The 13,826-nt window shown below is 53.4% G+C and overlaps 1 protein-coding gene across 25 annotated transcripts in view; it reads right to left on the minus strand.

Annotated features, from left to right (window-relative positions):
* Nucleotides 1-2,094: 2,094 nt before the first annotated feature.
* The window catches only part of DDX11 (DEAD/H-box helicase 11), a 31,058-nt gene continuing 19,326 nt past the window's right edge, over nt 2,095-13,826 (minus strand). For 13 of the 25 annotated variants that reach the window (XM_054238087.2, XM_078337954.1, XM_054238083.2 and 10 more), the window contains 16 exons: nt 13,744-13,790; nt 13,311-13,390; nt 12,312-12,356; nt 12,124-12,191; nt 11,242-11,280; nt 10,874-10,982; nt 10,638-10,760; nt 10,023-10,135; nt 6,366-6,438; nt 5,948-6,051; nt 5,112-5,261; nt 4,783-4,851; nt 4,569-4,669; nt 4,075-4,159; nt 3,702-3,780; nt 2,095-3,523 (listed from right to left, as the gene is read on the minus strand). In XM_054238087.2, the coding sequence (XP_054094062.1) occupies nt 3,030-3,523; nt 3,702-3,780; nt 4,075-4,159; nt 4,569-4,669; nt 4,783-4,851; nt 5,112-5,261; nt 5,948-6,051; nt 6,366-6,438; nt 10,023-10,135; nt 10,638-10,760; nt 10,874-10,982; nt 11,242-11,280; nt 12,124-12,191; nt 12,312-12,356; nt 13,311-13,390; nt 13,744-13,790 (1,779 nt within the window). In that variant the 3' untranslated portion in view covers nt 2,095-3,029. The other 12 variants (XM_078337961.1, XM_078337963.1, XM_078337959.1 and 9 more) reach the window with 5 other exon arrangements.

Raw genomic sequence — 13,826 nt, forward strand, 5'->3', positions numbered from 1 at the left:
GGAAGAAGCAGTGAATCTGGGTCAGGAGTCCCTTCTCCCCAGAAGCCTCTAGGCCAGCTGCTGGTCTGACTCCGAAATCCACCATCCCTCAGCCACCCAGCCCTCCCAGGAGAAGCTGAAGTCCTTTCATGTGTGTGTGAGCACCAAGTTGGAGCCTGAGGATGGCATGGAGGAGGGGCTTGGGGGTCCCCCCAGGTGTCCCTACTGCTCTTCACCACCCCAGAGATCCTGCATTGCCAGAAAACAGGGTCGCAGGGCTTGGGTGCGAGACATGGCTTAATGGGGACCCAGGGCATCACACTCAGGTGCAGCAGAGGCAGGAGCCAGGAGGTGACCAGGGTAGCTTGGCTCAGTGGCCTGGGACCTCTCAGTGCACAGTGTCCCTGATGATGTGGAAGAGATAGGTCAGGAACACGGTCCCGGGACAGCAGGTGCTGGCTTGCCCGACCTCCATGTCATCCCTGTAGGTACAAGAAGGATGTCTTCCTGGATTTGCTGGAGCTGTTAATAAAGACCCACATGATGCTGAGGGCAGAGACAGAGGAGGAATTGTTTGGTGCTGCCTTGCCCATCAGTAAGAGAGAGCAGCTGGAGCAGCAGGTGGAGGAGGGCACAGGGATGGGGGCAGGTGCAGGGGCCCCTTCTCCAGGAGAGGCTCTTTTGAACCCCTTATACCACCACAGTTGTGCAGGCTGCACACGAGGCCTCACTGGCTGTCCTGCAGGCCCCTGTCACCTCTCACATCCCCACCTAATCCTGCAGATCTAGAGAACTACATGCCAGACTTGGGCCAAGTGCCCAAGATTGATGTACCATCCCACCTGCCTGAGCTGCCTGGCATTGCAGACCTCATGTAATGTGCCATCTTAGGCCCCAGCATCATACACTCTACTCTGGCACCAGGTTCAAGCCTTTCAACCCAAGTGAGCTGGGTGCTAGGATGGGAGCTGGGCTCCCTGCTCAGATACCTCCTTCCCTAGGTACCCCACACTTTCTTCCACTTCCTTTTCAGACCTAGAAGATGGAACGCTAATAGCACCCCTCATCTCCCCCAGCTGCTGCAGTGCTGGTCAGGGTACCCTCATCCCCAGCCCAGGCGGCGGCCACTGCAGTCCAAGGTGGCAGGCAGGATGACAGCAGCATCTCCTTCAGGTGGGAGCAGCTCTCTGAGGCCACCTCAGTCTCATTTCTGGACCCCTGGCAGATTTTCTGTGTGGTTAAGTGGTCAGAAATCCTTAATTTTCTTAATAGTTCTTATTTCTTGTTCTACTTGCTCATAAAATAGTGATTTTCAAAGTGTAGAGCCCTGGAATTTTCACCTCTAAATAGAGGGAGCCTGGACAAGTGTGGCCCTGAGGCCCCCATTCCTAGTTAAACCAAGGAGGAAAAAGGGTCTAATAACAAGGACACTACAGGGAGCAGGAACAGGGAACTGGAGGACAAATGTGACTGATCCTTGCACCCCCCTCCACAGCTTTCCTGTTGCAGTGAGAACCATAAGCCAAGGTGGGGAGCTGATGTAGGATCTCTTCAACAAGCTGGTCCTGAGATGCAAGGGTAGGAGGTCGGACAGCTGTCTGCCGCAGGCTGGGGCATTGTTAATTCTCTTTTGTCTTTTTCTTCCCATGTTTAAGTCTCCAGGGGCTGGGGGAACGACCTCTCGGCCTTTTCCCTCCAGCCTTTTCACCTCTGGGGCTGGTGTGGGGCTGGGACCAGCCTTAGCCTGTGTGTCAGACTCTAAACCATCTCTGCCAACCCCAGCAGCCCTACAGGCAGAGGAAGAGGAGGACAACTGGAAATCCTAGGGGGCTCCACCACGCTTTCCTTCACCAAACTCAAACTCTAGCTGTGGCCCTGATGTAGACATAGTCAGAATGGGCTCCTCAGCCCTGCTGCCCTGGAAGGGGCAGGGATGGAAATATCCCAGGTGCATGTGGAGACCACCTTCAAGGAGCAGGAAGCTGGCATCTGGGGCTGGAGCTTCTGTTGCCTGTGCTGCTTCGGGGGATGGCTCCACCCAGCCCCTGCACCGGTGCACTCTTTGATTCCCTAAGAGACTTCCAGAGAAAATAGCAGCACAAATCAATGAAGAACTGAGCAGAAACCAACAGTGCACTTTTAATTAAGGACCTGAAGCGGTGCAGGATGCAAACACCTGGGATCAGTGGCTTTCCTCCTGCCCTTTTGGTCTCTAGGCGATGGGGGCAGAAGATCCCAGCAGACCACGGCCCCTCTCTCTGGGGTCAGAGGGAGAAGACAAGTGGTCAGCAGGGGCAGCTGTTGCAGGTGGGAGGGACATTGTCCCACAGGAAAAAAGGTCTCAGTGACAACATGAGGTCTCTAGAAATAGTCACGTGGAGAGTCCAATGGCCCTTGGCATCATTCCTGGTGTCGGGGTAGAAGGTGTCTTAGAGTTTGCTCCAGTGGTTGAGAGGGAGGGAGGTGCTACTGACTTGGAGGAACTGGAACCAAGTCAGGGACATACAAATCCAGGCAGGGCTGTGGGGCCGGTTAGGAGCAGGGCTATAGGTCTTTTCCCTTGGAAAAGACACTGCCAGGCTTTGGATCCAGACCAGGAGGCTTCATAGCCAAATCCAGCAGCAGGGGTCCAGATAACATCACAAGGAAGATCAAAAAGGTATGGTGGGGGCATCCCAGCCTCTGGAGGGGCCAAGAGATGCCAGCAGGGAAGGCCCGGCTGTATCAGCCCTGGGAGTGACACCACTCCCACCCTCCACACACAAGAGAAACTCAGGAAGATAGGGAAGGTGACAAGCCCCTGGGCAGAAGCCCTGTGGCCACGGGATCATTTTAAATTGAGCCCAGAGAGTGAGCTGTCCAGGGCAGCTAACTTTGGCTAGAAAAAGGAGAGGCAGACGGGCCTGTTCCATCTCACCTCTAAGAAGGTAGCAGGACGGAGATGCCCCAGTGAAGGCCACACAGTTGCCACAGCCTCCTGCAGAGACCAGGCAGGAAGCCTGCCTCTCGGCCATGCAGGATGGAAAGAAAGATTCTATTCCAGGAGGGAGCTACCCTGGAAGGCCCCAAGGACAGCCAGGACCCACTGTTTCTTCAGGATTCCCCCATTTTCTCCTGCGGGAGCTAATGCCTGTGTCTGGGTCCTGGCAGCACTCGACTCCACCCTTTCTCCTGGGTTTCACCTTTATGGCAGGATCCCTGCAGACCAGGCCCATGACAAACACCATCTCCAGTGTGTAGGGCAAAGGAAGGGTGCAGCGCCAGGCAGTGGTGTGGCTGCCCGTCAGAAAGAGGCCGCCTTCTCCCGGTGAAACTGGGCAGACAGAGGGCAGTGAGAAATGCGATCTCGGCGCAGGGAGGTTCTCGGGAAAGGAAAAGGCTGGACTGACCTTCTGCACGGCAGCAATGGCAGGGCCAAAGGCAGCTTTGACCTCCACGCGGGCTTGGATCCAGGCCGGCAGCTTGGCCAGGACAGGGGGCCGGGCGTATCGCTGGTCCAGGAGCACTATGCTGGCAAAATCCCTCTGGTGCCTGATGGCTCTGCCTGCATAGGAACAGAGGCTGGGGCTCCGAGTAACACCTGCTTCCCCTACAGCACATTCCCATGGCGTACCCCTCCCCCTCCTCAGACTCATGCAGGAGACAAGCAGGCAACCCCGCTTTCCTGTTCTCCCCTTTTAAAGCCCCCATCTGTCCACCCAGTCAGAGGCAGCCAGGCTCACCTATGGACTGGTTGACGGCCTTCATGCACAGGTTCTCCACCAGAGCCTTCCCTGGGGGTGCCTGGCCTGGGGCTCTGGGCTGGGGGTGAAGGATGACCCATCAGGACTGTTTCCTGCCTGCAGCTCTTCCTGGGAGAAGGCCCTGCCAGGCTTTGGAGCCAGACCAGGAAGCTTTATGGCCAAATCCAGCAGCAAGAGTGCAGGTGACATCACAGGGAGGATCAAGAGGGTATGGAGGGGCATCCAAGCCTCTGGAGGGGCCAGGAGACGCCAGCATAGCGAGAAAGGCCTGGCTGTATCAGCCTGGAGGGCAATGCCACTCTCACCCACCACCCACTCTCTTCTCACCCACTGCGACACTGGGGTCACTCACAAGGGTCTGATCCAAGTAGGCCATTTTCTCCTGCAGCTCTGGAGACCTGATGTTGGGGAAGGGCATGCCCACCATCACCACACACCTGGGGGAGACAGGAGCCCAGGGCGGGTGGGTGTCAGGGCCTCCCGTGTAATCACCCACCTGTCACCAGCTGCTCTATTCTACCCCTTCCTCAGCCCTCTCCATCTGTGATCAAAGCTCTGCTCTTCCCAGCTCTGCAGCTACCACCTAAAGAGGGCTTGCTCAGCTGAGAGATCCCATCTAGGACAAAGGACTGGGTCCTGATGCAGCAATGGCCAGCCTGATTTTCCACCTACTCTCCCAGGGCCAAACCCAGAGCTGCTGAGTCCGTCCCTCCAGCTAGCTGGTCTAAGCAGTTGAAACTTGGGTGTGGGCTCCGATGGCAGCAGACGCCAGGCAGGGGCCCAGCTGCTGGGAGTGAGGGCCAGCCAAGTATAGCAGCCCAGGAGATGAACAGAGGCACTACTTACCGGCCTAGATTGTCAGAGAAGTTGATCCCTTCACTCATCTTTCCTCCAACCACAGAGAGGAGCAGCGCCCCTGTCACCCGGCCTCTCTCCTGGCCACAGCCCTGCGGAAGACACGCAGACCCAGAGTTGCTGAGTAGAGGCTTGGATGTCACCCACAACATTTCCAGCTGCCACCCCCACAGTCTCAGATCCAAGCTCAGCATTAGGCTCGCACCTGAATGCACCTGGAATAGGCCAGCAGCACCTGCTCCACCTGGTGTGTGCTCTTAGGTTCCTGGAATATCTGGAGAAAGACAGAGAACATCTCCCAGAGATGGGTTCAGGGCGCTGGGTCTCGGGTCTGCTTGTGGCCTTGTGTTTTCTGGCAGGGGACTGAAGGGCCTCACAACTCAGGGCTTTGGGAAAATCCTCTGTAGTCAGGGACAGGGAGCAGTGGGGATGAGGAGCCAGAAGGCTGTCCTAACTCGATGAGCACAAGAGCTCCCAGGAGGACTCAGAGGCACAGTCCTCTTGAGTGGGAGGACTGCCTGACAGGCTACTCACCTTTTTCCTGGCTGCCAGGCGGTCCAGCAGACCACCCTTCTCCCAGTGGGTGTGGACCTGGCGTAGGTACTCGTAGGACGGGAAGAAACAGACCACCCCTCCAGGAACCACACCACACAGGTTACAGAGGATGCGACCCGCCTCATCCATCTAAGGAAAAAAGAGAGGGATCCCCCATGGAGCAAACCCTCAGCCACCCACAAACAGCATCTTAACCTTGAGGCTCAAAACTGAGGAGAGACCTACAGCATGACTATAGCCAGCAGGGAGGCCTTGGCTCCCCTGGGTGGGAACCACACGGTGGTAGGTGCCACCTCCCTCCAAACATACCCAGCCTCTGCTGCTGAGCCTTTCTGACACACGTTACAACACCAGTGTCTTGCGGGGGGGGGCCTTCCTATTTCCCTGGCACTGCGTCCTCCCTTCTTCACTCCAGGGTCCTGACAGGCACCACAATGACCATCAGGCACTGCATACCTCAGGTGATGCCTCCCAAGCCCCACATCCCTGCCACTGGCAGGAGCAGATATAACCAAAGGGCAAGAGAGCCAAAGGGAGTCAGCAGCTTTCCTCTGCATGTGGCATCCTCAGGGGATGCCTGGAGGTTTTAAAAATACATATTTAGCAGCCTAAGGGGTGAGGGGTGGGGAAGCTCAGACCTTCCTCCATAAGCATCTATATCGATGCTGCTCATCCTGTGCGGCTCTATAGCGGGTGCCCCCATACAATTTCCCTAACGCCTGAAATCACTCAGGGTGGGCCAGAGCACCCCTGCCTGGGAAAACCGTTTGCTGCCTGAGCCCAGGCTGTGGCGCAGCGAGTTGGCTGGGACTGACCATCTGGGGCAGCTCTCTTTTCTGGAACGTAAATTCCAGCGGCTGGCTGGAGATCCCGCTGCAGATGACAAGGGGCAGGATGTTGTCTGGAGGGATCACGTGACCTGTTAAGAGCCAGGGAGGGGCCGAAAACTGGAGATGCAGGCCTGCTGCAAGGCACAGTGCAGGAAGGGCATTTCTCTACCCCATCTTCCAGCTCAGGAGCAGTGACTGACAATGCTCACCCACCCACCATTGCCACAGTCACACTGGGCAGCAGGGAGCAGAGCAGGAGAGCCTGGGTGAATGCACAAAGAGCGAGGCTCCCATCCCCGGGTCTCCTCCGCCCCTGTGCCTGGTCACAGTATGAGGTTACACACAGAAAACAGGGGCCAGAACCTGACCTCTAGCCCAACCCACCCTGGGCATGGCTCCTTACCACAGGAAAACTCCACCACGCGCTCAGGTTCCACCCCGGCACAGGCCAGCAGCTGCTGCCGGAAGTCAGAAACCTGCAGACCAAGACCCCAGTATCACGGCCCTGTGACCTCTCAGAGGCCCAGCAGAAAAAAAGCGAGAAGTCTGGGCTAAAAGGAAGCAAGTACACATGAATAGAAAGAAAAGGTCAAAGAAAAGGCTGATGGCAAATTAACAAAAACAAAAACAGTAACTGATACCCAGTGCTAGCAGTCTTGTTTAACCTACATGCAGAACAGCAAAGGAAATCCAGTAAATCTGGCAAAGTCATTTTGCTGGCCTGCATGCAGCAAAATCACCAGTGAAAATTTTCAGAAATACATGTGGTCAGGCCCCGGCCCAAACTATTGAATAAGAATCTCCCAGTCACTTGTTAGACTGGGAAAAAACCAAAAGTAACCACTCTGTGGAGAAACAGGCATTCCTAGACATTACTGGTGGGATACAGAATGGTTTAATTCTTGTGAAGGGGAATTTCACAGCAGTTAACAAATTAAACATATTTATACTTTTTTTTTAACCCAGGAATCCCATATTTAGGAGTCTATGGAGAAGATACAGCCCAAAGATACCAAACAGCACATGCCCAGGCCTTTTCCTAGAAATCATGTACCTGCCCATCCAGAGGGTACTAGTTGAATGAGCAACGCTACATCTGCCTGACAGAGAACCACACAGTCCACTAGAGGAGCGATGGCTGGGACAACCGGCTAAGATGCCTTCCATGTAAATCAGGAAAGGGAAAATGAAGACACATACTTGCTTATTTTGGGGAAAAAGAAGAACTGAAAGGACAGGGAAGTCAAACTGGTTCCCTATGGGGGTGGGTGGGGAACAGGCTGGAGAGGACGGGAGTGGGACTTTCCTGAATACATCTTTTTATGTAAATTTGACTTCTGAACTACACAAATATTTACATACTTAAAAACTACAAGTCAAAAAAGAAAAAAAAGTTCTAAAATTGAAAAGAAAATGAAACAAAATCAGCCTAGCTTTCTATCAAACTGAAAACAGAAGCACACCAAGAAAAGCCTGGTTCAAGTGACTTTATAGCCTAGTGATCAGACATCCTTAGTGGGTTAGACGGGAAAGGCAAAGAGGAAAGGCAATTTCAGATTTATTATTAGAAGTAATATTGGTATTATGATTTTGAAACTTTTGAGTATATTATGGGATAGAGCAGATAGTATGTTAATGTACCACAAATGTTCAGGCTTAAGAGAAAAAGAGGTACAAAATAGGGTCAGGTAAACAAATCCTATGACTTACACTTAGAAATACCAATATGGGCCAGGCACGGTGGCTCATGCCTGTAGTCCCAGCTCTTCGAGAGGCCAAGGCAGGTGGATCACTTAAGTTCGAGAGTAGCCTGGCCAACATGGTAAAACCCCATCTCTACTAAAATACAGAAATTAGCTGGGCGTGGTGGCATGTGCCTGTAATCCCAGCTACTGGGGAGACTGAGGCATTAGAATTGCTTAAACCTGGGAGGCAGAGGTTGCTGTGAGTTAAAATAGGGCCACTGCACTCCAGCCTGGGTGATAGTGAAACTCCGCCTCAAATAACTAACTAACTAACTAACTAACTAAATAAATAAATAAATAAATGAAACACCAGTACGGAACCCGTATGGATTCATTCAGAAAACATTTCCTAGATCTGTCTACTGAAACGCTCCAGGAACACTACAAACATCCTAGCTCCCACAGCTTGATTTCTAAATCTCATTCTCGATTAAAAGAAACCAAGGCAGCCTGGAGAAATGAATCCAGTGTGGGGGCAAGGACACCCATAGTGAGCCCAGGACATTCTGTTGTGCTGGAGGCGAGACTGGCAGAGCCACGGCAGGACCTGAGCTAGCAGGAAGGGGCTCTCACATCAGCTTTGAGATAGTGTGAGTGTCAGAAACAAGAATGACTATAAACAACTTGAATATGCTGAATGAATAAAACTATGAATCTGTGCACACAAAAATATAAAAGTCAAGACCTAGGGCAGCTGGGGCTGGGAAGCACTGCTTCAGGACTCCCAGCAGCTTTTCATCCAGTAGGCCCTTTGCTAGGTAGGAATCACCACTGTGCAGAGATGTAGTTATATTCATCACAGTCATGCTCAAAACTGACAACTGTAAATAGCCTGCACACCCAACAAGAGGATGAATGAAATGCTATGCTGCATGAAAATGCTATGCATCTGTGCAACTGGAATCCAGCACAGCTGGGGTACTGGAATACGTGCATGCTTGCTGATAAGGAGGCAGGTTCCTGGGAACTGAGCACCTGGCCAAGAAACACCTGATTACCTTGGCAGCTCAGGCTGTATCTTCTCAGTAGACTCCTCTGCTGCCGAGTGAATGTATGAAAAGAGCAAGTTTCAGCAACGGTGCGGGAAGGGAGCTGCACTTTTGTTTTTAAAATAGGTATGCACGTAAGTGAAAATTAAGCCTACAAGGCTATTATAATCATATACACCAAAATGAACCTTTTAAGAGTGGAATCATGATTTTTTTCCTTGAGAGTCTGAAACCACTGAACAGCTTCCTCTGGGAGACATGTGATCCTGGGGCTATAGAGCAGAGCAACAGAGGAGTATCCACTGCCCCCCATCCTAAAAGGCACAGCAGAGCAGAGTAACAGAGGAGTATCCACTGCCCCCCATCCTAAAAGGCACAGCAGAGCAGAGCAACAGAGGAGTATCCACTGCCCTCCATCCTAACAGGCACAGTAGAGCAGAGCAACAGAGAAGTATCCACCGCCCTCCATCCTAACAGGCACAGTAGAGCAGAGCAACAGAGAAGTATCTACCGCCCTCCATCCTAACAGGCACAGTAGAGCAGAGCAACAGAGGAATATCCACCGCCCGCCATCCTAACAGGCACAGCAGAACAGAGCAACAGAGGAATATCCACTGCCCTCCATCCTAACAGGCACAGCAGAACAGAGCAACAGAGGAGTATCCACTGCCCTCCATCCTAACAGGCACAGTAGAGCAGAGCAACAGAGGAGTATACACTGCCCCCCATCCTAAAAGGCACAGTAGAGCAGAGCAACAGAGGAGTATCCACTGCCCTCCATCCTAACAGGCACAGCAGAGCAGAGCAACAGAGGAGTATCCACTGCCCTCCATCCTAACAGGCACAGTAGAGCAGAGCAACAGAGGAGTATACACTGCCCCCCATCCTAAAAGGCACAGTAGAGCAGAGCAACAGAGGAGTATCCACTGCCCTCCATCCTAACAGGCACAGCAGAGCAGAGCAACAGAGGAGTATCCACTGCCCCTCATCCTAAAAGGCACAGTAGAGCAGAGCAACAGAAGAGTATCCACTGCCCTCCATCCTAAAAGGCACAGTAGAGCAGAGCAACAGAGGAGTATCCACTGCCCTCCATCCTAACAGGCACAGTAGAACAGAGCAACAGAGGAGTATCCACTGCCTCCCATCCTAAAAGGCACAGCAGTGAGAAAGAATAGCAGTGTTGCCCAGCGGACACCGCTGGGCCTGCTCAGGCTGACCCTTTCTGGCTTGGGGCCCCAGGAGTGAACAGGACTGATGATGCATCTCTCCCCAGCCCCCATCCCATCCCAACACATGGGGCACAGGAGCTGGGAAACGTGTCCTTACCGGCTGCATGGTGCCCCCTGCAATTACCACTGCCCGGCATTCCTTCACCACCTGGGCAAAGTGCACAGCTGGATTCAGGAGCAAGAACTTAAGGCTGCTCTGACTGAGGCTGCCTGGAAAAAGAGATCAGTGGAGAGGTGAGTGCAAGCCCAACAGACACTTCTATCATCCCAGCAAAGAGGGATCCCCAGGTAAGTCCGGGTCTGAGGCACAAGTGCTAGTGCTTTCTCTTTAAATTAAAGACCATTTAATCTCTAGGAAAACCAGCCCACAGAGGTGGACCATACAATCCTCTCCATTTTCATACAAGAAAACTGAAGTTAAAAAATAGTCCAAATCCCAAAGCTTATAGATGACCCAAACCAAAGTCCACTCTACCCCACAATACAAGCTTCCCTAGGACCCCTGCCCAAGAGGACCCCATCCCAGCCCCTCTATCTCCCGTCCTCCTCCACTGCTTGCCAAGTCACAGCAGGCCAGTGCCCACTGCACTGCTTCTTCCTAACCCAGGAAATTCCCAGGATGGAAGGAAAGAATCCTTTCACACTGTAGCTCCCTAGCTCAGCTTGGCTCCTTCCTGGGAACTGAGCATATGGCCAAGAAGCACTTGATTACCTTGGCGGCTCAGGATGACCCTGCCGTCCTGGTTGGCCGTAGTGAGAGCTGCCAAGAAGCCTTCGATATGCATCAGTGGGGAAGCTGGTCGCAGGGCAGTGGCCGGACTCTCATCCGCAGGGACTGCACAGAGCAGAATAAGGAGGAGGCCGCCCTGCGGACAGGTCCACACACAAGGAACAGATGCCCTTGCCCAGGCTTACAGCCGGCTCTGCCTGCCCACCCTCCTGCCTCACCTTCAGTTGCCTTGGGCTGCAGGCTCTGTAGGAACTGCTGAAACCCAGCCAATTTGGGCTGCTCCCGAGATGACAGCACTGCTCCGTACCGTTCTGTGAAGCCAAAGAGCTGGGTAGGATGAGAGCGAGCAGTGGAGAGGAACAAGGAACAGCCATGAGAGAGAGGCTGGGTGGATCGGAGGCTCTCCCAGGCCAAAGATGCCTGCAGCACACATCCCACCACCCCAGCAAGGCCCACTGCACCAAGGAGGGTGGAGATAAAGGGGACTCTAGAATACCCTTGAGGGCAGCGGAGGAAAGCATGGTAAGGGCAGGGGGGTTGGGGCGCAGCTGGGTCCCGTTCAGGACCACAAGATGGGAGCAGGTACCTTTCTGCTGACCATGCTCTTCTCACAGTACCGCTGCACCTGCAAAACCGAGCCCAGCTGTAGGCACATGTGCAAACTGAGTGAGCTGTAATCTAAACAAACAAACAAAATCCCACCACCCCCACCACCCAGGCAGCACAACGCAGTGATACCTTCTGAGGCACCTGGAGCCTCCCTGCCACTAATGCTGTCATCCCCTCTCTGAGGCCACCTCCTCCTCTACTGCCCCGTCCACAATGCAGTACCCTATTCAGGAAGCCTGTGCACACGACCCTCCTGAAGTCACCTCCCTGGGCCTCTGTTTCCTTTGCTTGCCAGGGGTGAAAAGATATCCTAGCTCAGAGCCACAGCACATGGCATGCCACCTAGAACACAGGCAGGACCCTGTTCCCACGGGCAGTCACTGTTACTGCCTTGACCACAAGGGTGGGGTTCAGGCAGCAGTGGCCAGAAGCGCCAGGTATGCAGGCCTGGAGTGAGCAGACGTCTGAGGCTGCAACCGGACCCAAGGCCCAACTGGGAAGATGTGGAAGGGGTCACATAGAACATATCAATGTCCTGCTCCTGTCCATAAGCCTGAGGGAGACTGTGCCGGAAGATGGAATGAGGCGGCAAGGACCTAGAGTCTCTACCTGTTCTATGGGGCACCAAGAAAGGTGCCTTTCTCACCCATTCCTGTGGCCTTCACCCTAGAGGAAGATGACTTTTGTCTTGCAGGCACAGTGCGCTAAGGGTTAAGTAATTACACCTCTATGTTTTAGATCCTTAGACGGCTTGAGGACAGAAGGAATTTGCTTTTTCTTCCTTCCACAGTCTTCACATAGTACTCTACCCACAGATGGTTTTAAGGAAACTGGAAGGTGGAAAGGTGGAAACCTCTACCTTGAACAGGTTGATGTTGTCGATCTGGCTCTGGAAGAGGAAGTCGTTGATGGTCTTCAGCTCCGTCCCTGAGGGCAAACACAGGAAGGGCCTTCGGAGTTTCACCCTGAGCCTTGGCCTTCAGTCCCAGGATTAAGATCGGAAGTGGCTCAGATCAGCTCTGGGACCTCTGAGAGCAACTCTCTTACCTGTCTGTGAGAGGCTCTGTGTATTGGGGTTTTGCTTAATGTTCCCTAAGAAAGAGAATCGAAATAGGTCAGGATGGTGGTTCTCTGCACCCCCCAACCCTTCCCTATCTTCTCTCCCTCTACACGGCACATCAAGAGCATCGGTATTTCAATGGCTTTGTTTTGCTTTTCACTCTTTATAGCATACAAAGGACCCACTGAGAGGGCAGGGGTGTCTAGGAGCCTCCCACATTTGACTCATGTGCTTACACATGGAACCCAAAGCCCTGTAAGTTCATGCTTTTCACCCCTCCTCCAGGAGGCCAGGACACAGTGGCCAGATGAACGTATGCAGGGCAGGGGAGCATAAAGGAGCTGCCCAGGCCATGTGGTGAACCTGAGGCAAAGCAGAGCTGGCAGCTCAGAGCAACAACACAAGGCCAGCTTCCGCCAGAAGCTCCCACAGGCTTTCTGCAACTTCCGTTTCCACAGATGCCTTCCAAGGAGCTGCCCCATTATAAAAGAAGGGGACGAGACGGGGTCATGCAAAGCGGGCTGGAAGCTGAAGCCAGAAGATCCCAGGCTCCCTTGCTGGGCTTGTGAATAGTAAGCAGCCCCTTGCTCTGAGCTCTAGTTTATATGTCTGTCAACGAGGACTCAAATGCCAGCACTGCGTTCTCACAGGGCACGCAAAACCACATATGCAGTGCTTCGAACACCCCACAGCACTACGCCTATCACAGAAACACTGTATGTTCATGAGATGCTGTATCCTTACTATTCCCACAGAATGGGGCCTGAAATAAAAAGGCCTCGAACTCAGGCAAAGAACCCCGTGGGTCTAAAAAAAGCTCAAGTCAGACAACTCAACTAAGCTACAAAGAACAAGAATTTTCTAAATCAATGATCAAGACCGTTCTTAAAAACACAGAGACTGAGGCGGTTCTGATGAGCATCCAAGGAAACAGCAGCCTGGCAGGTTTTGCAGGCCAGGGGTTAGCAGGGGGATGGGGCTCTTACCTCCCAGCATGGCCACAAATTTCTCCAGCAAATACAGGATCTGTTTCAGGTACATCAGGTTCTTGGCCTTCAAACGCTTGCTGAGAAGAAGCCAATGGACATTAAGCGGTGGTGCCCTGACGGCAACTCACCCCGCCCACCCCCAGCAGGGGCCTTGCTGCCCAATGCCTCTCAAACTGGGTCACAATCTACAAATCCCTTCCCAGAAAGCAGGCTGGCCATGGCCTCAGGCCTCAGAGCCAGCGGTCAGTCCCCAGCCTCCCATGTCTGTGTGAAGCACACACCATGATGTGCTCAGGACATGAGTGGCACGCAGCTCCACCATGCTGCAACCCGGATCAGAGGGGAACCAAAGTGCTGCCTCTAAGGGGCTGATGCAGGGGGCCACTGAGGCTGAGAGACTGTCACACTATCTCAGAGGGTCACATCTCACCTGTATCTCTCCATGTACTGCAGCAGCTGGGAATAGGCCTGGCAAAGCTGCGGAAAGAACACAAACCAGGCTTAGGCAAGCAG

This window comes from Callithrix jacchus, chromosome 9 (assembly GCF_049354715.1).
Source record: "Callithrix jacchus isolate 240 chromosome 9, calJac240_pri, whole genome shotgun sequence".
Lineage (NCBI taxonomy): Eukaryota > Metazoa > Chordata > Mammalia > Primates > Cebidae > Callithrix > Callithrix jacchus.